This window comes from Cherax quadricarinatus, chromosome 1, assembly GCF_038502225.1.
Source record: "Cherax quadricarinatus isolate ZL_2023a chromosome 1, ASM3850222v1, whole genome shotgun sequence".
NCBI lineage: Eukaryota > Metazoa > Arthropoda > Malacostraca > Decapoda > Parastacidae > Cherax > Cherax quadricarinatus.
Genome location: NC_091292.1, coordinates 47,393,317 through 47,420,816, shown reverse-complemented (window position 1 = coordinate 47,420,816; position 27,500 = coordinate 47,393,317). Strand labels below are relative to the sequence as shown.

At 40.3% G+C, this 27,500-nt stretch overlaps 1 protein-coding gene across 1 annotated transcript in view; it reads right to left on the bottom strand.

Moving 5' to 3' along the window:
* LOC138852813 (murinoglobulin-2-like) overlaps positions 1–27,500 on the bottom strand; it is a 348,116-nt gene that overhangs the window by 115,767 nt on the left and 204,849 nt on the right. Inside the window, exon 9 of the mRNA XM_070085802.1 lies at positions 17,388–17,567. Coding sequence (XP_069941903.1) covers positions 17,388–17,567 — 180 coding nt within the window. The remainder of the gene's footprint in view (positions 1–17,387; positions 17,568–27,500) is intronic.

The window sequence follows — 27,500 nt, the reverse complement described above, 5'->3', positions numbered from 1 at the left end:
AAAGGAACGATCTCATCAACAGCAGCCAACATGGTTTCAGGGACGGGAAATCCTGTGTCACAAACCTACTGGAGTTCTATGACATGGTGACAGCAGTAAGACAAGAGAGAGGGGTGGGTGGATTGCATTTTCTTGGACTGCAAGAAGGCGTTTGACACAGTTCCACACAAGAGATTGGTGCAAAAACTGGAGGACCAAGCAGGGATAACAGGGAAGGCACTGCAATGGATCAGGGAATACTTGTCAGGAAGACAGCAGCGAGTCATGGTACGTGGCGAGGTGTGAGAGTGGGCACCTGTGACCAGCGGGGTCCCGCAGGGGTCAGTCCTAGGACCAGTGCTGTTTCTGGTATTTGTGAACGACATGACGGAAGGAATAGACTCTGAGGCGTCCCTGTTTGCAGATGACGTGAAGTTGATGAGAAGAATTCACTCGATCGAAGACCAGGCAGAACTACAAAGGGATCTGGACAGGCTGCAGACCTGGTCCAGCAATTGGCTCCTGGAGTTCAATCCCACCAAGTGCAAAGTCATGAAGATTGGGGAAGGGCAAAGAAGGCTGCAGACGGAGTACAGTCTAGGGGGTCAGAGACTACAAACCTCACTCAAGGAAAAAGATCTTGGGGTGAGTATAACACGAGGCACATCTGAAGCGCACATCAACCAAATAACTGCTGCAGCATATGGGCGCCTAGCAAACCTCAGAACAGCATTCCGACATCTTAATAAGGAATCATTCAGGACCCTGTACACCGTGTACGTTAGGCCCATATTGGAGTATGCGGCACCAGTTTGGAACCCACACCTAGCGAAGCACGTGAAGAAACTAGAGAAAGTGCAAAGGTTTGCAACAAGACTAGTCCCAGAGCTAAGAAGTATGTCCTACGAGGAGAGGTTAAGGGAAATCAACCTGACGACACTGGAGGACAGGAGAGATAGGGGGGACATGATAACGACATACAAAATACTGAGAGGAATTGACAAGGTGGACAAAGACAGGATGTTCCAGAGATTAGACACAGTAACAAGGGGACACAGTTGGAAGCTGAAGACACAGATGAATCACAGGGATGTTAGGAAGTATTTCTTCAGCCACAGAGTAGTCAGTAAGTGGAATAGTTTGGGAAGCGATGTAGTGGAGGCAGGATCCATACATAGCTTTAAGCAGAGGTATGATAAAGCTCACGGCTCAGGGAGAGTGACCTAGTAGCGATCAGTGAAGAGGCGGGGCCAGGAGCTCGGACTCGACCCCCGCAACCTCAACTAGGTGAGTACACACACACACACACACGCATACACACACACACACACACACACACACACACACACACACACACACACACACACACACACACACACACACACACACACAGGATGGAATGGGAGTCACAGAGGGAGGTGGAAAGGGAGAGATCCGTGTTTGTCTATGACTCTATGGGCTAGACGAAGCTAAAGGGGAAACTTATGATGAAAGAAAGCAGGAGGAGAAAAAAGCGATTGAAGATATCATGAAGGTGATAGGCGAGGGGGACATGACCCAGGTGGCAAATTTTCGGAGAATTGGGTGGTTCACAAAGAAAAGGAATCGGCCTCTCAAAGTAATTTTCAAGGCAGAATCAACCTGAACCATGATCCTGCAGGAGAAAGCACGGCTGAGAGGCAAGCAGGAGTTCCGGAGTGTGTACCTCGATCGAGACAGAACACAGGACGAAAGGAAGACGATGAAAGAGAGAGTTCAAAAACGGAAGGAGAAATGGGAGGAAATGAAAAAGGAGAGCAGAATAACCCAGGATCAAATGGAAGGACAAGCACACCCCCCAGAAACACCTGCAGAAGGACTCCAGCCACGACACCCCCAAGGCAACTGAACAATCCAAACCAACCATCACACACCGATCCCTCTGTTTCCAATCCCCGCAATACAGTTACACTATTAGAACAGAAGTTGAAGGTTTGGTACACAAATGCAGATGGATTAACGAATAACATGAGGAATGGCAAGAAAGAATCAATGAGAAGTCCCCAGACATCATAGCAGTTACAGAAACAAAACTCACGGAGACAATAACAGATGCAATCTTCCCACCAGGATACCAGATCATGAGGAAAGATAGAAGGGGCAGGGGGGGAGGTGGGGTTGCTCTGCTCGTAAAAAACAGATGGAAATTCGAGAAAATGGAAGGCATAGATGAGACGGGAGAAAGAGACTACATAGCAGGTACACTTCAGTCTGGGGAACACAAAGTGGTCATTGCACGGATGTATAATCCAACACAGAACTGCAGGAGGCCAGAGAGGAATATGAAGAGAGCAACAGAGCAATGGTGGACAGACATGCTGAGGTGGCAAGAAGAGCTCATACCAGCAGAGCAAAGTTGCTGGTTATGGGGGATTTCAACCACAGGGAGATCGACTGGGAAAACCTGGAGCCACATGGGGGTCCCGAAACATGGAGAGCCAGGATGTTGGACGTGGTGCTGGAAAACCTCATGCACCAACATGTTAAGGACACTACCAGAGTGAGAGGGGAGGATGAACCAGCAAGATTGGACCTTGTGTTCACCCTGGGCAGCTCAGACATTGAGGACATCAAGTATGAGAGTCCCCTAGGAGCTAGCGACCACGTGGTTCTGTGCTTTGAATACATAGTAGAGCTGCAAGTGGAGAGAATAACAGGAGTTGAATGGGAAAAGCCTGACTATAAAAGAGGGGACTACATAGGGTTGAAGAACTTCCTGCGGGAGGTCCAGTGGGGCAGAGAACTGGCAGGAAAACCAGGTTGTTCTTCAACTCTATACATCCTTGGTTAGGCCTCATTTTGATTATGCTGCACAGTTTTGGTCACCGTATTACAGAATAGATATAAATTCTCTGGAAAATGTACAAAGGAGGATGACAAAGTTGATCCCATGTATCAGAAACCTTCCCTATGAGGACAGACTAAGGGCCCTGAATCTGCACTCTCTAGAAAGACGTAGAATTAGGGGGGATATGATTGAGGTGTATAAATGGAAGACAGGAATAAATAAAGGGGATGTAAATAGTGTGCTGAAAATATCTAGCCTAGACAGGACTCGCAGCAATGGTTTTAAGTTGGAAAAATTCAGATTCAGGAAGGATATAGGAAAGTACTGGTTTGGTAATAGAGTTGTGGATGAGTGGAACAAACTCCCGAGTACAGTCCTAGAGACCAGAACGCTGTGTAGCTTTAAAAATAGGTTGGATAAATACATGAGTGGATGTGGGTGGGTGTGAGTTGGACCTGATAGCTTGTGCTACCAGGTCGGTTGCCGTGTTCCTCCCTTTAGTCAATGTGACCTGACCTGACTAGGTTGGGTGCATTGGCTTAAGCCGGTAGGAGACTTGGACCTGCCTCGCATGGGCCAGTAGGCCTTCTGCAGTGTTCCTTCGTTCTTATGTTCTTATGTAACAACAAAATGCAAGGAGGCAGTGGAAAAGTTTATTCCCAAGGGCAACAGTAACAACGGGAAGACCAGAACGAGCCCCTGGTTTACCCGACGGTGTAAGGAGGCAAAAACAATAGAGAATGGAAAAAGCACAGAAGGCAGAGAACACACGAAAATAGGGAGATCAGTCGCAGAGCCAGGAATGAGTATGCACAGGTAAGGAGGGAGGCCCAGCGACAGTATGAAAATGACATAGCATCGAGAATCAAGACTGACCCGAAACTGTTGTATAGCCACATCAGGAGGAAGACAACAGTCAAAGACCAGGTGATCAGATTAAGGACAGAAGATGGAGAACTCACAAGAAATGATCAGGAGGTATGTGAGGAGCTGAATAGGAGATTTAAGGAAGTTTTTACAGTAGAGAGAGGAAGGACTGAGGGAAGACAGCACAGAAGGGAACATCAAGAGGGAATATACCAACAAGTGTTGGATGACATACGAACAACTGAGGAGGAGGTGAAGAAGCTCTTAAGTGACCTTGACACCTCAAAGGCGATGGGACCGGACATCTCCCCATGGGTCCTTAAAGAAGGAGCAGAGATGCTGTGCGTGCCTCTAACCACAATCTTCAACACATCCCTTGAAACTGGGCAACTACCTGAGAAATGGAAGACAGCTAATGTAGTCCACATATTTAAGAAAGGAAAAAGAAACGAGGCACTAAACTACAGACCTGTGTCTCTGACATGTATTGTGTGCAAAGTCATGGAGAAGATTATCAGGAGGAGAGTGGTCGAACACCTGGAAAGGAACAAGATTATAAATGAAAACCAGCATGGGTTCATGGAAGGCAAATCCTGTATCACAAACCTCCTGGAGTTTTATGACAAGGTAACAGAAGTAAGACACGAGAGAGAGGGGTGGGTAGATTGCGTTTTCCTAGACTGCAGGAAGGACTTTGACACAGTTCCCCACAAGAGATTAGTGCAGAAGCTGGAGGATCAGGCGCATGTAAAAGGGAGGGCACTGCAATGGATAAGGGAATACCTGACAGGGAGGCAGCAACGAGTCATGGTACGTGAAGAGGTATCACAGTGGGCGCCTGTTACGAGCGGGGTCCCACAGGGGTCAGTTCTAGGACCAGTGCTATTTTTGATATATGTGAACGACATGATGGAAGGAATAGACTCTGAAGTGTCCCTGTTCGCAGATGATGTGAAGTTGATGAGAAGAATTAAATTGGACGAGGATGAGGCAGGGCTGCAAAGAGACCTGGACAGGCTGGACATGTGGTCCAGTAACTGGCTTCTCGAATTCAATCCAGCCAAATGCAAAGTCATGAAGATTGGGGAGGGGCAAAGAAGACCGCAGACGGAGTATAGGCTAGGTGGACAAAGACTACAGACCTCACTCAGGGAGAAAGACCTTGGGGTGACCATAACACCGAGCACATCACCGGAGGCACACATCAACCAAATAACTGCTGCAGCATACGGGCGCCTGGCAAACCTGAGAATAGCGTTCCGATACCTTAATAAGGAATCGTTCAAGACACTGTACACTGTGTATGTTAGGCCCATACTGGAGTATGCAGCACCAGTCTGGAACCCACACCTGGTCAAGCACGTCAAGAAGTTAGAGAAAGTACAAAGGTTTGCAACAAGGCTAGTCCCAGGGCTCATGGGAATGTCGTACGAGGAAAGGTTAAGGGAAATCGGACTGACGACACTGGAGGACAGAAGGGTCAGGGGAGACATGATAACGACATACAAGATACTGCGGGGAATAGACAAGGTGGACAGAGATAGAATGTTCCAGAGAGGGGACACAGGGACAAGGGGTCACAACTGGAAGCTGAAGACTCAGACGAGTCACAGGGACGTTAGGAAGTATTTCTTCAGTCAGAGAGTTGTCAGCAAGTGGAATAGCCTAGCAAGTGAAGTAGTGGAGGCAGGAACCATACATAGTTTTAAGAAGAGGTATGACAAAGCTCAGGAAGCAGAGAGAGGACCCAGTAGCGATCAGTGAAGAGGCGGGGCCAGGAGCTGAGTCTCGACCCCTGCAACCACAATTAGGTGAGTACAATTAGGTGAGTACACACACACACACACACACACACACACACTCACACACACACACACACATATACACACACACACACCACACACACACACACGCACGCACACACACACGCACACACACACACACACACACACACACACACATATATATATATATATATGTATATATATATATATGTATATATATATATATGTATATATATATATATGTATATATATATATATGTATATATATATATGTATATATATATATATGTATGAACATGCAAGATTTCAGGTACGTCTTGCTACTTCTACTTACACTTAGGTCACACTACACATACATGTACAAGCACATATATACACACCCCTCTGGGTTTTCTTCTATTTTCTTTCTAGTTCTTATTCTTGTTTATTTCCTCTTATCTCCATGGGGAAGTGGAACAGAATTCTTCCTCCGTAAGCCATGCGTGTTGTAAGAGGCGACTAAAATGCCGGGAGCAAGGGGCTGGTAACCTCTTCTCCTGTATATATTACTAAATGTAAAAGGAGAAACTTTCGTTTTTCCTTTTGGGCCACCCCGCCTCGGTGGGATACGGCCGGTGTGTTGAAAGAAAGAATATATATATATACAATAATTTATGTTATATTATAATAATCTAATACTTGTCATAGCGCAATATTATATGTTCATAATTGAACCATAACAATTTTTAACTAGCTCCCTTTTTATTTCTACTTTTTTAATTTACCATAACGTGTTAAATATTTATCTATTGCCATAAATATGTACCATTATTCTAATTGATTTTTATAAAATCATTTACTATATTTCTTTGACTTATAGTACATTTAACTGCCTATTATAAATTCAAATATCACAATCTGTTGTACAATAATAACTTAATACTTGTCATTGTATCTTACTTTATTCCAAAGTTAAGCATCCTACATTATTCTTAAGTTAAGCATCCTACATTATTCTTAAGTTAAGTATCCTACATTATTCTTAAGTTAAGTATCCTACATTATTCTTAAGTTAAGCATCCTACATTATTCTTAAGTTAAGCATCCTACATTATTCTTAAGTTAAGTATCCTACATTATTCTTAAGTTAAGTATCCTACATTATTCTTAAGTTAATCACCCTACATTATTCTTAAGTTAAGTATCCTACATTATTCTTAAGTTAAGCATCCTACATTATTCTTAAGTTAAGGATCCTACATTATTCTTAAGTTAAGCATCCTACATTATTCTTAAGTTAAGCATCCTACATTATTCTTAAGTTAAGCATCCTACATTATTCTTAAGTTAAGCATCCTACATTATTCTTAAGTTAAGCATCCTACATTATTCTTAAGTTAAGCATCCTACATTATTCTTAAGTTAAGCATCCTACATTATTCTTAAGTTAAGCATCCTACATTATTCTTAAGTTAAGCATCCTACATTATTCTTAAGTTAAGCATCCTACATTATTCTTAAGTTAAGCACCCTACATTATTCTTAAGTTAAGCATCCTACATTATTCTTAAGTTAAGCATCCTACATTATTCTTAAGTTAAGCATTCTACATTATTCTTAAGTTAAGCATCCTACATTATTCTTAAGTTAAGCATCCTACATTATTCTTAAGTTAAGCATCCTACATTATTCTTAAGTTAAGCATCCTACATTATTCTTAAGTTAAGCATCCAACATTATTCTTAAGTTAAGCATCCTACATTATTCTTAAGTTAAGCATTCTACATGATTCTTAAGTTAAGCATCCTACATTATTCTTAAGTTAAGCATCCTACATTATTCTTAAGTTAAGCATCCTACATTATTCTTAAGTTAAGCATCCTACATTATTATCCTACATTATTCTTAAGTTAAGCATCCAGAATCAAACTTTATTCTTATGATTACAAACATTTATCTCGATATCAACCTCTTAAGGCATGACTTACATGACCCTAGCAGCAACTGCTCATATTATATACAGCAGACCAAGCGACGACACTACTCAAAGTAAATAACAACCCTTTTTAATTACAATGTCAAATCCTTAAGCAAACTCTACGATGACCTCCTAGCATTACTCAATTCCCTAAATGCCAGTATGTCTATCATTATTCTCAATGAAACCTGGCTAAAGCCTGGTGGTACAGATATCTATGTCTTCCCTGGTCACACAGCCATACACAACTGTACGCCAGACCAACAAGGTGGTGGAACAGCTATATATTACTCTGATGAACTTGAATGTATAAACAATACTTGCACAGGGGGATGAACATGGAGAATATATTATACATAAATTTAAATACAAAGACCTTAAAAAATCCCTAACAGTTGGAAATATCTACAGAGTACCTCAGTCCAATATTTATTTATTTAGTGAAAAATTAAGAAGCATGATAACTGATGCACATATGAACAAACATCATCTCACTATCACAGGCAACTTCAACATAAACCTCCTACGTGACCATAACCCACAAGCAACTGAATTCACAAACACAATGAGCAGCTGCTTACTTCTGCCGACAGAAACAAAACCTACAAGAATTTCGGATACAAGTGTCTCCTTACTAGACCACATCTGGACAAACACAATATCCCCATTAAAATCAGGCATATTCACAGCTAACACGACTGACCACTATCCTACCTATCTCATAACCAACTTAGGTAAATTGCCTCAAGACACAACAAAAATCACTTCCGACTACATAATGAGTCATTTATTAATAACTTTATTACAGCAAAGAGTAACATCGATTCGCAAAACGAGCTAGCAATCTACCCAGATATTACTGAATGTATTAAATTTTTTTAAAAAAAGACTCAATATCTCTATAAGGTGCATTGCCCTAAAAACACTAAGCAGATCACAGCTAAGAGACTTAACAGCCTCTGGCTTACAAACATGATCCTCAATGTCTCTATAAGGTGCATTGCCCTAAAAACACTAAGCAGATCACAGCTAAGAGACTTAACAGCCTCTGGCTTACGAACATGATCCTCAGATGCTGGGGCTAATACCGAGAGATCAGACTAAACGTTACTCGTCAGTACTAACCAGCCTGATAAGGAGGTCAAAAAACTGAATTGTGAAAACAGATTACATAGTTTTAAATGTAATATGAAAAAGACCTGGAAACTTTATTTGAAATTCTAGGAACTAAAAAGATATCCAAAAACAGAATAATCAACCTAACGAAACCAGAAGAACATCTCCAACCAACTGATACTGCCAACAAACTTAATGTGTTCTTCTCGACCGTAGGAAAAAATCTAAAGAGCAGAATCCCAAGCTCAGATACTCAGCCCACAGACTATCTCACTGGCAACTATCCAAATACTCTATTATTGCAACTCTCTTTAACAAATCCATTGAATCGTCCACTTTCCCGTTAATTCTCAAAATAGCAAGGGTCACCCAGATCCACAAAAAGGTGATCTAACTGACCTGAACAACTACAGGCCTATATCTAAGTGACCCCTTTTTTCTTAAATCTTTGAAAAATTAATTCATAGACCAGTCTATTCCTACCTAGTCTCCCTCAAGATATTCAACCCCAGTCAGTTTGGATTCAGGCCAATAAAAAGCAAGAACTATGCTATAATACACGTGCTAGAACTAATATATACGACACTCGTAATAAAAGAACTCCCCCTGGGAATCTTCATCGATCTACGAAAATCTTTTGATACAGTTGATCACGACTCATTGTTCCTAAAGTTAACTCATTATGGAATAAGAGGGCACTCTCTCAACTAGCTAAAGACATACCTTAGCAACACAAACCAGTATGTATGCTCAAATGGAGATAACTCTACCACACAACCAGTTACTGTTGATGTCCCAAGAGACAGTGTCCCAGGCCCACCTCTCTTTCTCATTTACATCAATGATCTACCTGGATGACGACCAACAAGCTTACTCTCAATATAGACAAAACCTACTTCATGCAATTTGGAAAAATGGCTTCAAATGAACGGCTTAACATAATGATAAATGGATCTCCCATTTCTAGACTCACGGAGGGTAAATTTCTAAGACTCCATCCAGACATCAGTCTCAAATTCCAAACACATATATAGCAAATTTCTAAGAAAGTCTCTAAGACAGTAGGCATTCTATCAAAGACACGGTACTGTGTACCGCAATCAGCTCTCCTTGTTCTTTACCACTCACTCATCTACCCCTATCTCACCTATCGAGTCTGTGCATGGGGCTTAACTACAGTAAATTACCTCAGACCCTTAATAAACCAACAAAAAACAGCGGTCCGATTGATAACAAATTTAAACTCGAGACAGCATGCACCACCATTATTGAAGTCTTAACTTACTCAATATACAAAAAACCCACACTTTTTATTGTGCCTACTACATACATAGAACACTGCACTCTAATATAAACCCTCCTCTTGAACTCCTCCTTGATAGCTGCAACACATCTCACAACAATAATACAAGACATAGATCACTCTTTGATATCCCTCGTGTCCATCTCTCCCTATGCAAAATCGCTATGCACATAAAGGGCCCTAAGATTTGGAATTCACTGCCAGAGAGCACTAAAGGATCCCTGTCTGCAAATCAGTTCACCTACTCACCCAAAACTAATCAACATTCAAGCTACTTTCAAATTCACCTCCATTGCCACATACTGTGCTAAGGATCATAGTGTCATACAACTAAATCACCAAAAACTTCAGAAATAGGCGTTCAAAATTCATTACATTACTGAATATTACATTGTAAAAATCAATACCTGCACAAAATTGTTCTGCCTTACATTCAATTGTAACAATCTCATATTGTAAAGAACTTTCAATATGGCCCATTGCAATATTCCCATATTTTAATTTAAGTCATTTTACTGTTGATATATACATCCTGTATACAACTTTCAACTTGCCCCATTCTAATTTCCCATACTGTAATTTGAGTCATTGTACTGTTTAAAACAGATATACAACTTTAAACAAACTATGATCTATTTGTCTAGTATAAGTAATCTGTATCCCATTAAATTTAGTCAGCCTGTAATGCCTAGGCATGATAGTGGTTCTTTTTGCACTGCAAATCATTATCGTAATCACACACTGTAAACTACCTTTGTAAATAGGACTCCCTACAACATGTCAATCACATAGCAAACTTGCAAAGAAATAAAATTTATTATAATTATTATTATTATTATTATTATTATTATTGTTGTTGTTGTTGTTGTTGTTGTTGTTGTTGTTGTTGTTGTTGTTGTTGTTGTTGTTATTTTCTATTGAATGGACTAAAACTTTGCATTTGCCGCTACTTCAACAATCAACCCATAATCTGAGTTATATATAAATCAAATTATGGGTTGTACAAGCTCGACTGCTGTTTAGTGGAGTCTATTGTGCACAACCTTAACCAATAAAGCTACACAAAATCATAGGATTGCTCATTATGCCATGGGATTTTGTGATGCTCTGGTGACGTTCGACCAGTGTCTGCGCGCTGAACATCATGTTACGAAAGTCGTGAATGTCCGCATAATATATAACTCGTTCAGCTGCTACAGCATCGTACTTTACAGGTACACAAGATTAAGTGTTTCCGGTTTAACACCATCCTTTCAGCAGTCTTGGCTAAACAGCTGGTCAGCGATATGGGTCTCATACTTCTCGGGTCCTTGGGCTTTGGAACTGGTACAATGGTGGCCATCTTCCAAGCTGCTGGGAGTGTCTCTGTCCTCCACTGACCTGTCTATGGCATCTAGTATGGCCTCCCGTCCACTCTGGCCAGCCTGTACAATCATGGAGTACGTGACCCCATCGATGCCCAGGGCAGTGTCACGTGTGTTTTTAATGGCATGTCGGAGTTCCAGGTCCGTGAGGTCTTCTTCCGTCACATCTTCCGATTTACTTGCAGCTTGCACCGTTAACCGACGTTGTTGCAAAAGATCTTAGGTATATCCCGGATGTCCTGTGGGAGCTGAGTGGAGGCTCCCGTGGAAGTGAAGAGCTCCAGCAGTTCCTCAATTTCTTGGACTGGGTTCGGGTGTGCTGGTGGCTTCGGCTTGCCTTTGCCAGTTGTAATGTTAAGCTTGCCCCATATCTTAGATAAGATGGTGTGATACCGAATGTTGAGCACCACTCCAGCCATTTCTCAGTTTTTATTCTGAGAGAGACTCTGCGGGCATGCTGCACAATGGCTTTCAGAGTATTTCTGTTCTCTGCTGTAGGGTTGCACCTGTATAGCTTCCATAAAGAATTGATGCGGTGGTTCTGCTCCCTCCCCTCGTCGTTGTAGAACCACCAGTCTCTTTTGTGGGTGTGTCCTGCAGATTTCTTTTAGAATGCGCACTCTGCCTCCTGGATGAGTACAGTGGTTAGTTCTTGTTCAGCTGTATCAGTGTCTTCCGACAGAGTGTACATAGCCTACCAGTTATCAAGATAATCCTGAACGTCTTCCAGTTGGCCCTCTTGACGTCCCATCTAGGAGGCATCACAACCGTGGGTGCCTGTTGATGCTGAAGGTGGTGATCACTGCAAGGTGGTCACTGACGTGGTTAGGATGAATATCCCATGTGGCTTCCGCTGCGAGCTGTCTTGTCCGGAAGGTAAGGTCGAGGCGGCCACACAGCAGTGTGTGGGGTCTCCATTGTTTAGCAGCTTTACCTCTGGAATATCGTGTAGGAGCATTGTTATGTGTCTGCCAGTTGTATTGGTGGCTGAGTGAGAGTGCAGCACTGGATGATATGCGTTGAAGTCTCTACCCACAATAATACACTCAGTGCGTGCCAGCGCAAGGAGCCCTGCAAATTCGAGGGTGCCTCGGGTTCTTGTAGATGTTGTAGATGGTAATGGCGCCCCAGGCATGTATGCAAGGATGGTCTGTACCACGACAACCTCCCAACAGTCCACAGTGTTGGCTATAACCTCTTGAGGTACTGCAGATATGCCTCTGCAGTGAACGCCCGCGTCCGTATGCCGAAAATACCCAGCAAAACCGGGGAGTCTTGGGCATATTTTTTGGGACAGTGAGGGGTTTCTTGTAGCAAGACAATGTCAACCCCATCCCGAATTAATGCCTCCAGCAGGAGGTGCTGTTTGCCCTTCAGGCCCTGAATGTTCAATTACCCAGTCATATGTAGCACCTTGCCTAGAAAGGGAGTGGGCAATGAATGGATGTCTAGGGCAATTGGTATAAATTGCTGGCTAGACAGGTACTGCAAGGAACTTGCAATCCCATTCATTGATAACTGGGACCTATTCTTTGGCAAACGTGATATGTATGCAAGGGATGGGGTTCATCTTTCTGGGGATGGAGTGGTTGCATTAGCCAATTCAATTGAGAGGGTAATTGATGATTTGTCTAGGAATTTAAAATGATAGATTGTAGAGGTATGGGTGTTTGTGGGAAACAATCAGGCAGCAGCATAAGGGTTAAAAAGAGCAGATATAATCAGGATACCTCAGGGTTATATTTAAAAGACAATATTCAAAATAAAGTTATTAGTAATGACAAATCAATTAATCAACAAACAAAGATAGTAGAGGGCAACGAGTGACTATACAAATAGTAGGAGTCTAAGAAATAAGATAGATAAGCTAAGATTACTTGCAAGTGCAGATAATATAGATATTATTGGTATAACAGAGACCTGGTTCAACCTGAAAGATAGAGAAATGACTTCTGAATGCAACATACAGGGTTATAAATTATTCCACACTGATAGGGTCAACAGGAAGGGTGATGGAGTGGCGATGTATGTCAGAGAAAATTTAAATTGTTGTCTTAGACATGGTATAAGAGTAGAAACATAGAACACAGAATCTGTTTGGCTACAGTTTCTCGAGGGACGTGACAAATTAATTTTGGGTGTGATTTATAGGCCCCCAAACCTTGATAGGGAGTGCAGTAAACTGTTATGGGACGAAATTCATAAGGCATCTAGATATGAAAATTTTGTGATAATGGGAGATTTTAACTTTAGACAAATTGATTGGAACAACATGACAGGAAATCTTGAGTCTAGTGACTTTCTTGATACGGTTCAGGATTGCTTTTCAGAACAGGTTGTGGTAGAACCAACTAGAGGAAACAATCTACTTGACTTGGTTCTTGCCAACAAAGATTCACTAACTAATAATCTTGAGGTTAATGATGAGCTTGGGAAAAGTGATCACGAATCACTTAATTTTCAATATATCATGGAATTACCCAGATAACTGCAATCAAATCTCTGTCCCAGATTTTTGCTTGCTCTACTTCATGGGACTGAAAAATTACCTGGGTGGGCTAAATTGGGATGTCCTGACTATGGGTCAGGTAGGTGATCTTGGTTGCCAATATGACGTTTTTCAGAGCATAGTTCTAGCTGCCAAGACAACTTTTGTTCCGAGTAGGAAAATTAGATCTAACAAAAATGATCCCAAATGGATGAACAATACATTAAAACATCTCACTGGTCAAAAGAGAGGCAAATATAGGCGTATCAAAAGAGGGGATGGGCAGTTAAGAAATCAATATATTCAGTTAAAGAGAGAAATAAAGAAAGGAATAAGAAAATCAAAAAGGGATTATAAGGCTAAGGTCGCAAGGGATTCAAAGACTAACCCAAAAGGGTTCGATCAGGTATACAGAAGTAAGATTAGGGACAAGATTGGCCCACTTAAGAGTAACTCTGTGTGAAATTCTCAATACCTACTTCCTCTCAGTTTTCACCCAGGAAAATACTAGCGATATTCCAGAAATAATAGATTATGTAGAACAGGATAATAAACTATGTGCGATTGCGGTAATTAGTGACATGGTCCTCAGACAAATAGAGAAACTAAAACCTAACAAATCCCCAGGCCCTGATGAACTGTTTGCAAGGGTGTTAAAGGAATGTAAAGAGGAACTTAGCATACCTTTGGCTAATCTTCTTAACATATCACTACAAACTGGCATAGTGCCTGATAAGTTGAAAATGGCAAATGTAATACCTATTTACAAGGCAGGTGACAGGTTCTTGGCTTCGAACTATAGACCAATAAGTCTTACGTCCATTGTAGGAAAATTTATGGAATCAATAATTGCTGAAGCAATTCGTAGCCATCTTGATAGGCACAGATTGATTAACGAATCTCAACACGGTTTTACAAAGGGGGATTCCTGTCTTACGAATTTACTAACTTTTTTCTCTAAGGTATTTTAGGAGGTAGATCATGGTAGTGAATATGATATTGTGTATATGGACTTTAGTAAGGCTTTCGATTGAGTTCCACATCAGAGGCTATTTAGGAAACTTAAGGCACACGGAATAGGAGGAGAATTGTTTTCCTGGGTAGAGGCATGGCTGACAAATAGGCAACAGAGAGTTTGCATAAATAGGGAGAAATCAGAATGGGGGCACGCCACAAGTGGCGTTCCTCAGGGGTAAGTGTTGGGCCCGTTGTTGTTCACAATTTACATAAACGACATAGATGAGGGAATAAATAGCGACATAAGCAAATTTGCTGATGACACCAAAATAGGCCGTCCAATTCATTCTAATGAGAACACTAGAGCACTCCAGGATGATTTGAATAGACTGATGCAATGGTCGGAGAAGTGGCAGATGCAGTTTAATATTGACAAATGCAAAGTTCTAAATGTTGGACAGTTAAATACCCATGCCACATATAAACTAAATAATGTAGATTTTAATACTACTGATTGCGAAAAGGATTTAGGAGTTCTGGTTAGCAGTAATCTAAAACCTAGACAACAGTGCATTAGTGTTCACAATAAAGCTAACAGAATTCTTGGCTTCATATCTAGAAGTATAAATAATAGAAGTCCTCAGGTTGTTTTTCAACTCTATATATTCTTGGTTAGGCCTCATTTAGACTATGCTGCTCAGTTCTGGTCACCGTATTACAGAATGGATAGAAATACTCTGGAAAACGTAAAGAGGAGGACGACAAAGATAATCCCTGAAGGCCCTGAATCTACACTCTCTCGAAAGGCGTATAATTAGGGGGTTATGACCGAGGTGTATAAATGGAAAACATGAATAAATATAGGGGATGTAAATAGCGTGCAGAAAATTTCGAGCCAAGACAGGACTCGCAGCAATGGTTTCAAGTTGGAAAAATTCAGATTCAGGAAGGATATAGGAAAGCACTGGTTTGGTAATAGAGTTGTGGATAAGTGGAACAAACTCCCGAGTACAGTTATTCAGGCTAAAACGTTGTGTAGTTTTAAAAATAGCTTAGATAAATACATGAGTGGGTGTGGGTGGGTGTGAGTTGGACCTGACTAGCTAGTGCTGCTGGGTCTGGTACAGTGCTCCATCCTTGAGTGGGGATGACCAGACTGGGTGGGTCATTGGGCTATTCCCGGGGGGGGGGGTCATTGGGTTAATCCTGGGGGGGGACATGGACCTGCTCCGCATGGGTCAGTAGGCCTGTTGCAGTGTTCCTTCTTTCTTATGTTCTTATAGGACCTTGAGGGTGGAATTTGATACAGAAGTTTTTCCATCGCTGTTGTTTCTTGAACTTGGGACTGGGCCCTGTGCGCTCTGAGAATCTGCAGATTCATGGCATCCACTATCTCCTCCTTGGTCAGTAAGCACACCCTCAGAAGTGTACTGACCATTTGTCGGAAGATGCTCTATTGTTCTGTTAAGTTGATTGTGTTGCATATATACGTGAATGCCTTGATAAGTGCTGCGAAATTCTCCCTGGTGAGGGCCTGTGTTGGCAGTGGGTTCGAAGAAGGGGATATTACCTGGGCTGTTGTGGTCTGTGGGGGCTCCTGAGGGTTGGATTTCTTCATTGTGCTCACCGTGGGCTGTTGCTGTGTACCACGTTGGGAAGCCTGCATCTGCTGGTGAGGTGCAGACATAGCCAGGGGAGCCTGAACAGCGGCTGTGCCGGGCAAGAAGTGCCGGCCTTGCTGTGTTATGGCCGGTGAGAGCTCGTGTATTGCCGTCTGCTGATCGAGTTGACCAGATGTTCCCTGTTGACGCCGCTTGTTTCTTATGTTTTGGTTTCTTCGTTGAGGAAGAGGGGAAGGAGGCTCCTGTCCATGACGCCTAGTTGAGGCTATGAGGGTCGGAAATTCCTCGGCATTGAGTTGGGTGACCTGATGAGAGTTCTGCATTAAGGCAGGGTTCTTTGTGCCAATCGTCTGATGAGTATTTGCACGAAGAAGTGGCATATTTACTGTAGACAGGCAAGGCGAACCAGTCGTAGGCGATATCACAGTGAACATATCCACATGTGGAAGAAGGTCATGCTTATAGGTTAGAGAAGTGAAGAATTCCTCGTATCATGATCCCAATATGTTGCTGTGTCTGATAAGAATGTAGATAAATGGTTCAGAGAACCGACAAGTTGATGAATTAGACACATGTGCAACATTTGGGTATCTTTATTTAGGAAACGTATCGCCACGCAGTGAGTTCATCATTCTTTCTGAACTTTGCCATTTTTCTTGGTTTAGAACTGACGAAGCCACTGCGTGGGGAAACGTTTCTTCAATAAAGATACCTAAGTGTTGCACATGTGTCTAATTCATCATACCCAAATGTTTCTAGACGTGCCAAGGACCAACGAAACCCAGTTCATCGGTGTTCAAGCTCAGGCAACTACCAACCGAGACGTGAAACACCCTGGCCATAAACTTTCCCTTTGACAGTGTTATCCGGATCTCAGCTTTGATAGGTAAAACTGTCTTCCAGCACTTTCACGGACAGCACCTGGTCTGCCCTCCTAACATGCCTGGGGCTATAGTATAGGTACTATAACCGGGTCTCGGTATTTAGACCAGAGTTAAGTGTCACTTTTCCAGAACAAACCTTACTTAGTAAATAAACCCATGCAATAATAACATATTCATATTCAATGAATTATTTGAATAATTATACATTGTTTTATTCAGTTAATTATTGTTATACAAACCTTGACCTTGGTAGATGCTGTCGGCGGAAGTGTGACCTTAATATTGACTACTCCTCTGATGGTGTTCTCAGGGGGAGGAGGAAGAGGGTCCACTAAATGTTCTTCACTGATGGGCAACTCACCACTACTCAGCTCATACTCTTGAGAACTCTGGTGCTGAATCTTCCCGCGGGAAACAACCTGATGGAAAAAGGAGCAATGTTTATCTCATTATATTCATTATCATAGGAGAATATGTTCCAAAAATATATCGTGACAGCTGCATTTATGTATGCCATTCTAGTGCCCAAAATATAAACGGAAGTTACACATGCAGGTCTTATATTTAGCATAAATATTTCTAATTGAAAAGAATTGTAAATTGTGAAGTTATTCTAATATATGGAAAATATTTAAAATATTAAGCACAATTATACCATATTTTCGTAAGTAATGTAATGTATATAAAAGAAATAATCGTCTGCAAATAAAAAAGTTTATCATGCATAAAAATATTTCTTTAAGGGATCACGTCTGCGGCGTTGATGCCATTAACAGTATTAAACTACATAAAATACTGGCAAAACGTTTGAATGCTGTAGTCAGAGTTATTACTCTTTGTGTAGATTTACTGGGAAAATTTGTTTATAAATAAAATGGCACATGGCGAGCCCCAGTGTGTTGAAGCAGCGTCTTAAGCTTTGTATTATAAAGTAATTTATTTAATACAGGTGAGTAATGATTTTAATACAAGACATTGTGCTATGTTAGACTAGGACCAAAATTAATATATAACTACCTACCTGTGGAAGCTGCGTTACAGACACAAAGTTAATATATAACTACCTTTCTGTGGAAGCTGCGTTACAGACACAAAGTTAAATAACAACTATTTGTCTGTGGGAGCTGGTTTATAGAAACAAAGTTAATATATAAGTAACTGTTTGTGGAAGCTGGTTTATAAAAATATTTGAACATTTAAACATTACACTAAAAATAAGTGAAATATTAGCATTGAAAAAAGCTTATTTCATTGTTTTGTGAGTAACATGTTTTAGAGAAGAAACATTAATTAAGTAATCTGATTTTTAGTTGATCTGTCCGACCAAAAATTTGAAAAAATTAGATTAATTAGATGTATTTCGGTCAATGCGCGATCCAAGGTATCCCGGTGTTCCATAAGCCCAGTCTCCTCTACCTCAATGAAAGCAAAATGAATATACTGGAGGGTGGGTCATAACAGTCCAGTGTTACAAAATACAAAAATATGTACATATATTGCGCCACTTGAATGGGGTCCAATGTATATAATGTACATTTCATGTATATTATTTTCATATAATTTTATATTCTGATATTTTCATTATTAGCTAAAATGAAAATATCTTGCTTTATATTATTATTTGACTTTGCTATGTCATTATGTAGGATGTAACATTTACACTTCACTGTGTTCACTGTTTGAGAGTTGTGGTTGGCTGCCCGCATTGGCAAACTACCTTGCTAACTATCACCTCACTTGTTTACCTTTTGGCTTCTCTGAAGTACCACAGGAGATTCACGTGATCACACCTGATGTGTGGCCCGAAGTCGAGAAATCGTTCTCTCTGCTCTACTGATCTTTGTTAGGCCTGTACCTCTCTCTCCATTTCTCTTGTCTCTGGCTGTTTGCTCATTATTTAGACTGTTTTGGTAGAGTGTGATTTCGCTCGTGTGTTGAATCATACTTCTTGTAACTCTGTTCACGGAATATAGTTCAGAGAATGATTTTTGACGTTTTACTGAGATTGTGTGTCGTACAGACACTCTAAGACAATCCAGGTCCCAAGCTACAGTTTCTGATCTATTTTATGTCGTATCTACACACTGTCGAAGTCGGAGATTTGGTTATGCTGATCTTAGATTCGGTATTATGCCTTTTATGGAGGATCTGCTGATATTTCCCAGTTAGTTTCGTTATTTTGCCTCCTTGTTCCTGACGTTGTGCTGCTGCTCGTTACATTATTGTTGTTCGGCGAATCGCTCGTCATATTGTTCAAGCAAGCTGTTTTAACTGCCTTGTTGGTCAAAAAGATAGATTGAGTACGTTTAGTAAGTCACTCTTTAAGTCTAAGTCGAGTCTAGTCATACTGAGACTTAATAAGCAACTTTGAGCACATACACACATTCTCATACACACTTTCTCTTCACTAAATTTTTTATAATTGATGATAAAGTACCAGACGGCACTTAAGAGTTATACTGAAGTGAAAAATGTGTCTTCAGCACTATACTATTACAAGAGAAATGTAGGAACGTATATCCTTAATTATATAAAAGCATTTACTTTGATTTTCTCCACTTAGACAATTTTGTTAATGAACTTCTCAATTTTTATTTCGTTAGTATCCTATCAGTTGAAATCGTGAAGCTCTATTAAAATTTATCATAATTTTAAAGGATAACTGGAGCAGGATACTGACTACTTGCTACAAAAAAAAAAAAACAGAAACAGGCTGAATGCTAGATATCGCCTTTTTGTACCAACATATATATATATATATATATATATATATATATATATATATATATATATAATACATATATGTATATATATATAATACACACACACACACACACACACACACATATATATATATATATATATATATATATATATATATATATATATATATATATATATATATATATATATATATATATATATATGTCGTGCCGAATATGTAAAACTGGTCAATTAGCAAGAACTCATTTAAAATTAAGTCCTTTCTGAAATTTTCTCTTATACGTTTAAAGATATATTTTTTCATTAATGTTAATGTAAAAATTTTTAATTTTGCACTAAAAGAATCTTAGAAAACTTACCTAACCTTATTATAACAAGATCAATTTATTTTAGCCTAACCCAACTAAATATATATTTAAATACGTTTACAATAATTTAGTACTAAACAAACACAATCAAATATATTTTTTTCGTTAGGTTCAGAATGATTTTGGCGAAATTATTGCATACACAAATTTTCACTTTTCCTATATGGCAAGATGAGCGTTGCTACTTAAGCCAAGATCGCAAGTTCTGCCTATTCGGCACGACATATATATATATATATATATATATATATATAAAATACATATATATATATATATATATATATATATATTTATATAATACATATACATACATATATATATATATATATATATATATATATATAATTATATATATATATATATTTTATTATTTATTATCACACTGGCCGATTCCCACCAAGGCAGGGTGGCCCGAAAAAGAAAAACTTTCACCATCATTCACTCCATCACTGTCTTGCCAGAAGGGTGCTTTACACTACAGTTTTTAAACTGCAACATTAACACCCCTCCTTCAGAGTGCAGGCACTGTACTTCCCATCTCCAGGACTCAAGTCCGGCCTGCCGGTTTCCCTGAATCCCTTCATAAATGTTACTTTGCTCACACTCCAACAGCACGTCAAGTATTAAAAACCATTTGTCTCCATTCACTCCTATCAAACACGCTCATGCATGCCTGCTGGAAGTCCAAGCCCCTCGCACACAAAACCTCCTTTACCCCCTCCTTCCAACCTTTCCTAGGCCGACCCCTACCCCGCCTTCCTTCCACTACAGACTGATACACTCTTGAAGTCATTCTGTTTCGCTCCATTCTCTCTACATGTCCGAACCACCTCAACAACCCTTCCTCAGCCCTCTGGACAACAGTTTTGGTAATCCCGCACCTCCTCCTAACTTCCAAACTACGAATTCTCTGCATTATATTCACACCACACATTGCCCTCAGACATGACATCTCCACTGCCTCCAGCCTTCTCCTCGCTGCAACATTCATCACCCACGCTTCACACCCATATAAGAGCGTTGGTAAAACTATACTCTCATACATTCCCCTCTTTGCCTCCAAGGACAAAGTTCTTTGTCTCCACAGACTCCTAAGTGCACCACTCACTCTTTTTCCCTCATCAATTCTATGATTCACCTCATCTTTCATAGACCCATCCGCTGACACGTCCACTCCCAAATATCTGAATACGTTCACCTCCTCCATACTCTCTCCCTCCAATCTGATATTCAATCTTTCATCACCTAATCTTTTTGTTATCCTCATAACCTTACTCTTTCCTGTATTCACCTTTAATTTTCTTCTTTTGCACACCCTACCAAATTCATCCACCAATCTCTGCAACTTCTCTTCAGAATCTCCCAAGAGCACAGTGTCATCAGCAAAGAGCAGCTGTGACAACTCCCACTTTGTGTGTGATTCTTTATCTTTTACACACAAAGTGGGAGTTGTCACAGCTGCTCTTTGCACTGCAGCTAGCCTATGACTCGAACCCATGATGTTTTGGCCTGTCTCATGATGAGCGAAAATCACAAGACGCTGTAACCCACAGGATCACGAAATCCTACAAGAACCAAGCACCCAGCCAAGCTAGGTGTGTTGCCCTTGGTGCGAGGACATACAGTGGTGTGGGTGACTCTGAGCTAATTTCACTCTACTCCCTGTTTGGTGTACTAGCCCAAGAAGCAGCATTTTTATATTATTGTAACCACGAATGAGTGGTATTGATTAACAACAAGGCAAGTGTGTTGCCCTTGATCCGAGGACATTGGTTCTTTTAGGATTTGGTGGTCCTCTGGGTTAGAGCGTCATGTGATTTTCGTTCACTATGAGGCAGGACAAATCATCATGGGTTCGAGTCCTTGGCTAGCCGCAGTGTTATTATTGATTTATAAAAACGTTATGAAAGGCTAGTTTTCAATATTTTTCAGTGCTACATTTGCACTTATGTTAGTTTTAAAGTTCTCTTCAATTATAAAATAAAAAAAAATGTTTTATGCTTTTACTAGTATTGCAATTTGTTAAAAATTCCAAGAATTCTGTGTTTTCAAAAAATATTCATTTCAGTGACAAATTTTCCTGCTGATAAACTGCCAATCCTCATTGCTAAAATAAAAAAAATTGTCCATCATCACTAATACCGTACTGATGGGGTTCAAGGAGGCCAGAGTTACTCCTATCTTCAAGAAAATAGTAGATCTGATGTCAGCAACTATAGGCCTGTTAGTATACTCAGTGTAATATCCAAAATTCTAGAGAGAGCGGTGTACTGTCAAGTAGTTCAGTATCTTAATGACAACAACATTCTCCATAGTTACCAATCAGGCTTTAGGAGATCTGGCTCACCCGACACCTCCCTAATTAATCTAATGGATTACCTGAGAACTGAAATGTAGATAAGGAACCTCGTAAGAATGGTAACTTTACACTTGCAAAAGGCCTTCGATACTGTCAACCACAATATAATTTGTAAGAAACTTCAAGCCATTGGCAAAGGTTCCTATCTTAGCAACAGGAAACGAAGTATCAAAATTATCAAAACAGAATCAGAACCCTTGCCGATAGCATGTGAAGTTCCCTAAAGTAGTATTTTGAGCCTCTTATTATTTCTATGTTAGGTAAACGACATACTCGTCAGTGTCAAGTGCAAACTCCTACTGTATGCGGATGACAATGTTCTGTTAGTATCAGGTAAAGATCCACAAGATATAGCTAATGTAATAACACTAGAACTGGAGTCCTGCAGCAAGTGGTTAGTACACAAACTATCGTTACACCTCGGGAAAATGGAAGCTATACTCTTTGACACGGAAAATAAATTGAGAAGGGTAAATAATTGTAATATCCGGTGTAACGGGGAACCCATCACTTCAGTTTCCTCAGTAAAATATCTGGGAATCCTCTTTGACCCCATTCATGTCAGGAGAATTGATAGGGAACAGTGAAGTAAAAAAAGCGAATTTCAGACTGAAGTTGTGGAGAAAATTTCTCCACAACTCTTCCAGCTCTTCAGCTCTTCCAGCCCTTTCACCCTCTCAGAAAGGGCGAATGACGTCTTGTTTCTTGATCAACAGTTTAATTTTTAAATCATGTTCGTACCAGAGTGTGGTCAAGTATGCGCCACCTCTTGGGGGGTAGTGTTAGTGTAATACAAGTGACGGAGAATTGAGAAAAAAGGACTCTCTTTCCTTAGCAAAAAAATAAAGAAAACCCTGCTCACACTTTATTTACAAGATGAAGCTATCATAACTTGTTCTATGCACAGACAACAAGAAACCTTGTGTTAACTAATGTTGCAGTGTTTCGCAAGGAAGGGAAAACTGCTGGATTCAGCATATACTTTGTAACTAGAGACGCCCAGGAGAAAGCGACTGCAGGGCGCTCAGATTGAAATACAAACTGGAACAAGCAACTTGTGTTCCACGCTATAAGAACCAAGATACTAGTGTGTGCCTCAGAATGATTACAGGGAATGATTACAGGGAAGTGTATTTAGCTTCCTGTAGTGACATTACTGTAAAAGGCCAAAGATTGAAGAACGTGTAGTGTAACAGTGTGTATTGAAAACAGTGCACCAGAAGACACTACGACTTCAATCAAGACAACGATAAAGAGTTTTATCCCTATCAAGAGGCAGGGATAAAGTTTTGGGTCAGCTACAAATACCCAGGTACGTCTAATATAACATGACACTGGTTCAGTCAGCTATGCAGCAGATAGCTAGTTAATAATTTATTAGAAGTACTATTATTAACCCATGATACGTGGGCCACTGAACCCAAAACCGTTAGTTGAATCAGCATTCGGTTACTATGATATGCTGATAAAACGCTCCTTTGTGGCAATTATATACTTACACTTACTTGTCCCCTACAGCCCTAAGGACTGGAGTTTGACAGCTCCTCCACAACGACTTTATGTGTGGCTGCGAAGATGTGAGATGTTATTCAAGCTAAGTAGCTTTGTACAGTCCATTTATTTCCTTGTACATATTCCATTTCCTCATAGAAGTTCCTCTACAGACAAGCAGAGTGTTTACCTACTGTGGATCGCAGGATCCTATGTTTAGCCCTAATACATGTCATATGGACTACACTCTGCCTTGACCCAAAAAACTGAATGCTAGACTTCAAATCCCCCAGAACAAAATGGTAAGGCTCGTCCTGGACCTGGGTGAAGGAGAGCATAAAGGCCAGGATGAATTACAACAATTGGATGTGCTGAAATTTGAAGACAGAGGAAAACAACTGAAGTTAAATCAAGTTTATAAAATTGGTCATGAACAATGTCCAGAATAGCTTGCTGCTGTTGCACCCCCTGAATGAGGCACAATATTTATAAATAATGTTCATATATATATATATATATATATATATATATATATATATATATATATATATATATATATATATATATATATATATATATATATATATACATACATATATATACATTTTTTTTAACAAGTCGGCCGTCTCCCACAGAGGCAGGGTGACCCAAAAGGAAAATCCCCAAAAAGAAAATATTTTCATCATCATTCAACACTTTCACCTCAATCGCACATAATTACTGTTTTTGCAGAGGTGCTCAGAATACAACAGTTTAGAAGCATATACGTATAAAGATACACAACATATCCCTCCAAACTGCTAATATCCCGAACCCCTCCTTTAGAGTGTAGGCATTGTACTTCACATTTCCAGGACTCAAGTCCGGCTATATAAAAATAACCGGTTTCCCTGAATCCCTTCACTAAATATTACCCTGCTCACACTCCAACAGATCGCCAGGTCCCAAATACCATTCGTCTCCTTTCATTCCTATCGAACACGCTCATGCACGGCTGCTGGAAGTCCAAGCCCCGAGCCCACAAAGCCTCCCTTATCCCTTCCTTCCAACCCTTTCGAGGACGACCCCTACCCCGCCTTCCTTCCCCTACAGATTTATACGCTCTCCATGCCATTCTACTTTGATCCATTCTCTCTAAATGACCAAACCACCTCAACAACCCCTCTTCAGGCCTCTGACTAATACTTTCACTAACTCCACACCTTCTCCTAATTTCCACACTCAGAATTTTCTGCATAATATTTACACCACACATTGCCCTAAGACAGGACATCTCTACTGCCACCAACCGCCTCCTCGCTGTTGCATTCACAATCCAAGCTTCACACCCATATAAGAGTGTTGGTACTACTATACTTTCATACATTCCCTTCTTTGCTTCTATAGATAACGTTTTTTGTCTCCACATATACCTAAATGCACCACTCACCTTTTTTCCCTCATCAATTCTATGATTAACCTCATCCTTCATAAATCCATCCGCCGACACGTCAAATCCCAAGTATCAGAAAACATTCACTTCTTCCATACTCCTCCTCCCCAATTTGATATCCAATTTTTCTTTATCTAAATCATTTGACACCCTCATCACCTTACTCTTTTCTATGTTCACTTTCATTTTTCTACCTTTACACACTCTCCCAAACTCATCCACTAACCTTTGCAATTTTTCTTTAGAATCTCCCATAAGCACAGTATCATCAGGAAAAAACAACTGTTTCAATTCCCATTTTGTATTTAATTCCCCATAATTTAATCCCACCACTCTCCCGAACACCCTAGCATTTACTTCTTTTACAACCCCATCTGTAAATATATTAAACAACCATGGTGACATTACACATCCCTGTCTAAGACCTACTTTTACCGGGAAGTAGTCTCCCTCTCTTCTACACACCCAAACCTGAGCCTCACTATCCTCATATAAACTCTTTACAGCATTTAATAACTTACCACCTATTCCATATACTTGCAACATCTGCCACATTGCTCCTCTATCCACTCTATCATATGCCTTTTCTAAATCCATAAATGCAATAAAAACTTCCCTACCTTTATCTAAATACTGTTCACATATATGTTTCAATGTAAACACTTGATCTACACATCCCCTACCCACTCTGAAACCTCCTTGCTCATCCGCAATCCTACATTCTGTCTTACCTCTAATTCTTTCAATTATAACCCTACCGTACACTTTTCCTGGTATACTCAGTAAACTTATTCCTCTATAATTTTTACAGTCTCTTTTGTCCCCTTTCCCTTTATATAAAGGGACTATACATGCTCTCTGCCAATCCCTAGGTACCTTCCCCTCTTTCATACATTTATTGAACAAAAGTACCAACCACTCCAACACTATATCCCCCCCTGCTTTTAACATTTCTGTCATGATCCCATCAGTTCCAGCTGCTTTACCCCCTTTCATTTTACGTAATGCCTCACGTACCTCCCCCACACTTACATTCTGTTCTTCTTCACTCCTAAAAGATGGTATACCTCCCTGACCAGTGCATGAAATTACTTCCTCTGTTTCTTCCTTAACATTTAAAAGTTCCTCAAAATATTCTCGCCCTCCACCTAATACCTCCATCTCCCCATCTACTAACTCCCCTACTCTGTTTTTAACTGACAAATCCATATTTTCCCTTGGCTTTCTTAACTTGTTTAACTCACTCCAAAATTTTTTCTTATTTTCATTAAAATTTCTTGACAGTGCCTCTCCCACTCTATCATCTGCTCTCCTTTTGCACTCTCTCACCACTCTCTTTACCTTTCTTTTACTGTCCATATACTCTGCTCTTCTTATAACACTTCTGCTTTGTAAAAACGTCTCTTAAGCTACCTTTTTCTCTTTTATCACACCCTTTACTTCATCATTCCACCAATCACTCCTCTTTCCTCCTGCCCCCACCCTCCTATAACCACAAACTTCTGCCCCACATTCTAATACTGCATTTTTAAAACTATTCCAACCCTCTTCAACCCCCCCATTACTCATCTTTGCACTATCCCACCTTTCCGCCAATAGTCGCTTATATCTCACCCGAACTTCCTCCTCCCTTAGTTTATACACTTTCACCTCCCTCTTACTTGTTGTTGCCACCTTCCTCTTTTCCCATCTACCTCTTACTCTAACTGTAGCTACAACTAAATAATGATCCGATATATCAGTTGCCCCTCTATAAACATGTACATCCTGGAGCCTACCCATCAACCTTTTATCCACCAATACATAATCTAATAAACTACTTTCATTACGTGCTACATCATACCTTGTATATTTATTTATCCTCTTTTTCATAAAATATGTATTACTTATTACCAAATTTCTTTCTACACATAGCTCAATTAAAGGCTCCCCATTTACATTTACCCCTGGCACCCCAAATTTACCTACTACTCCCTCC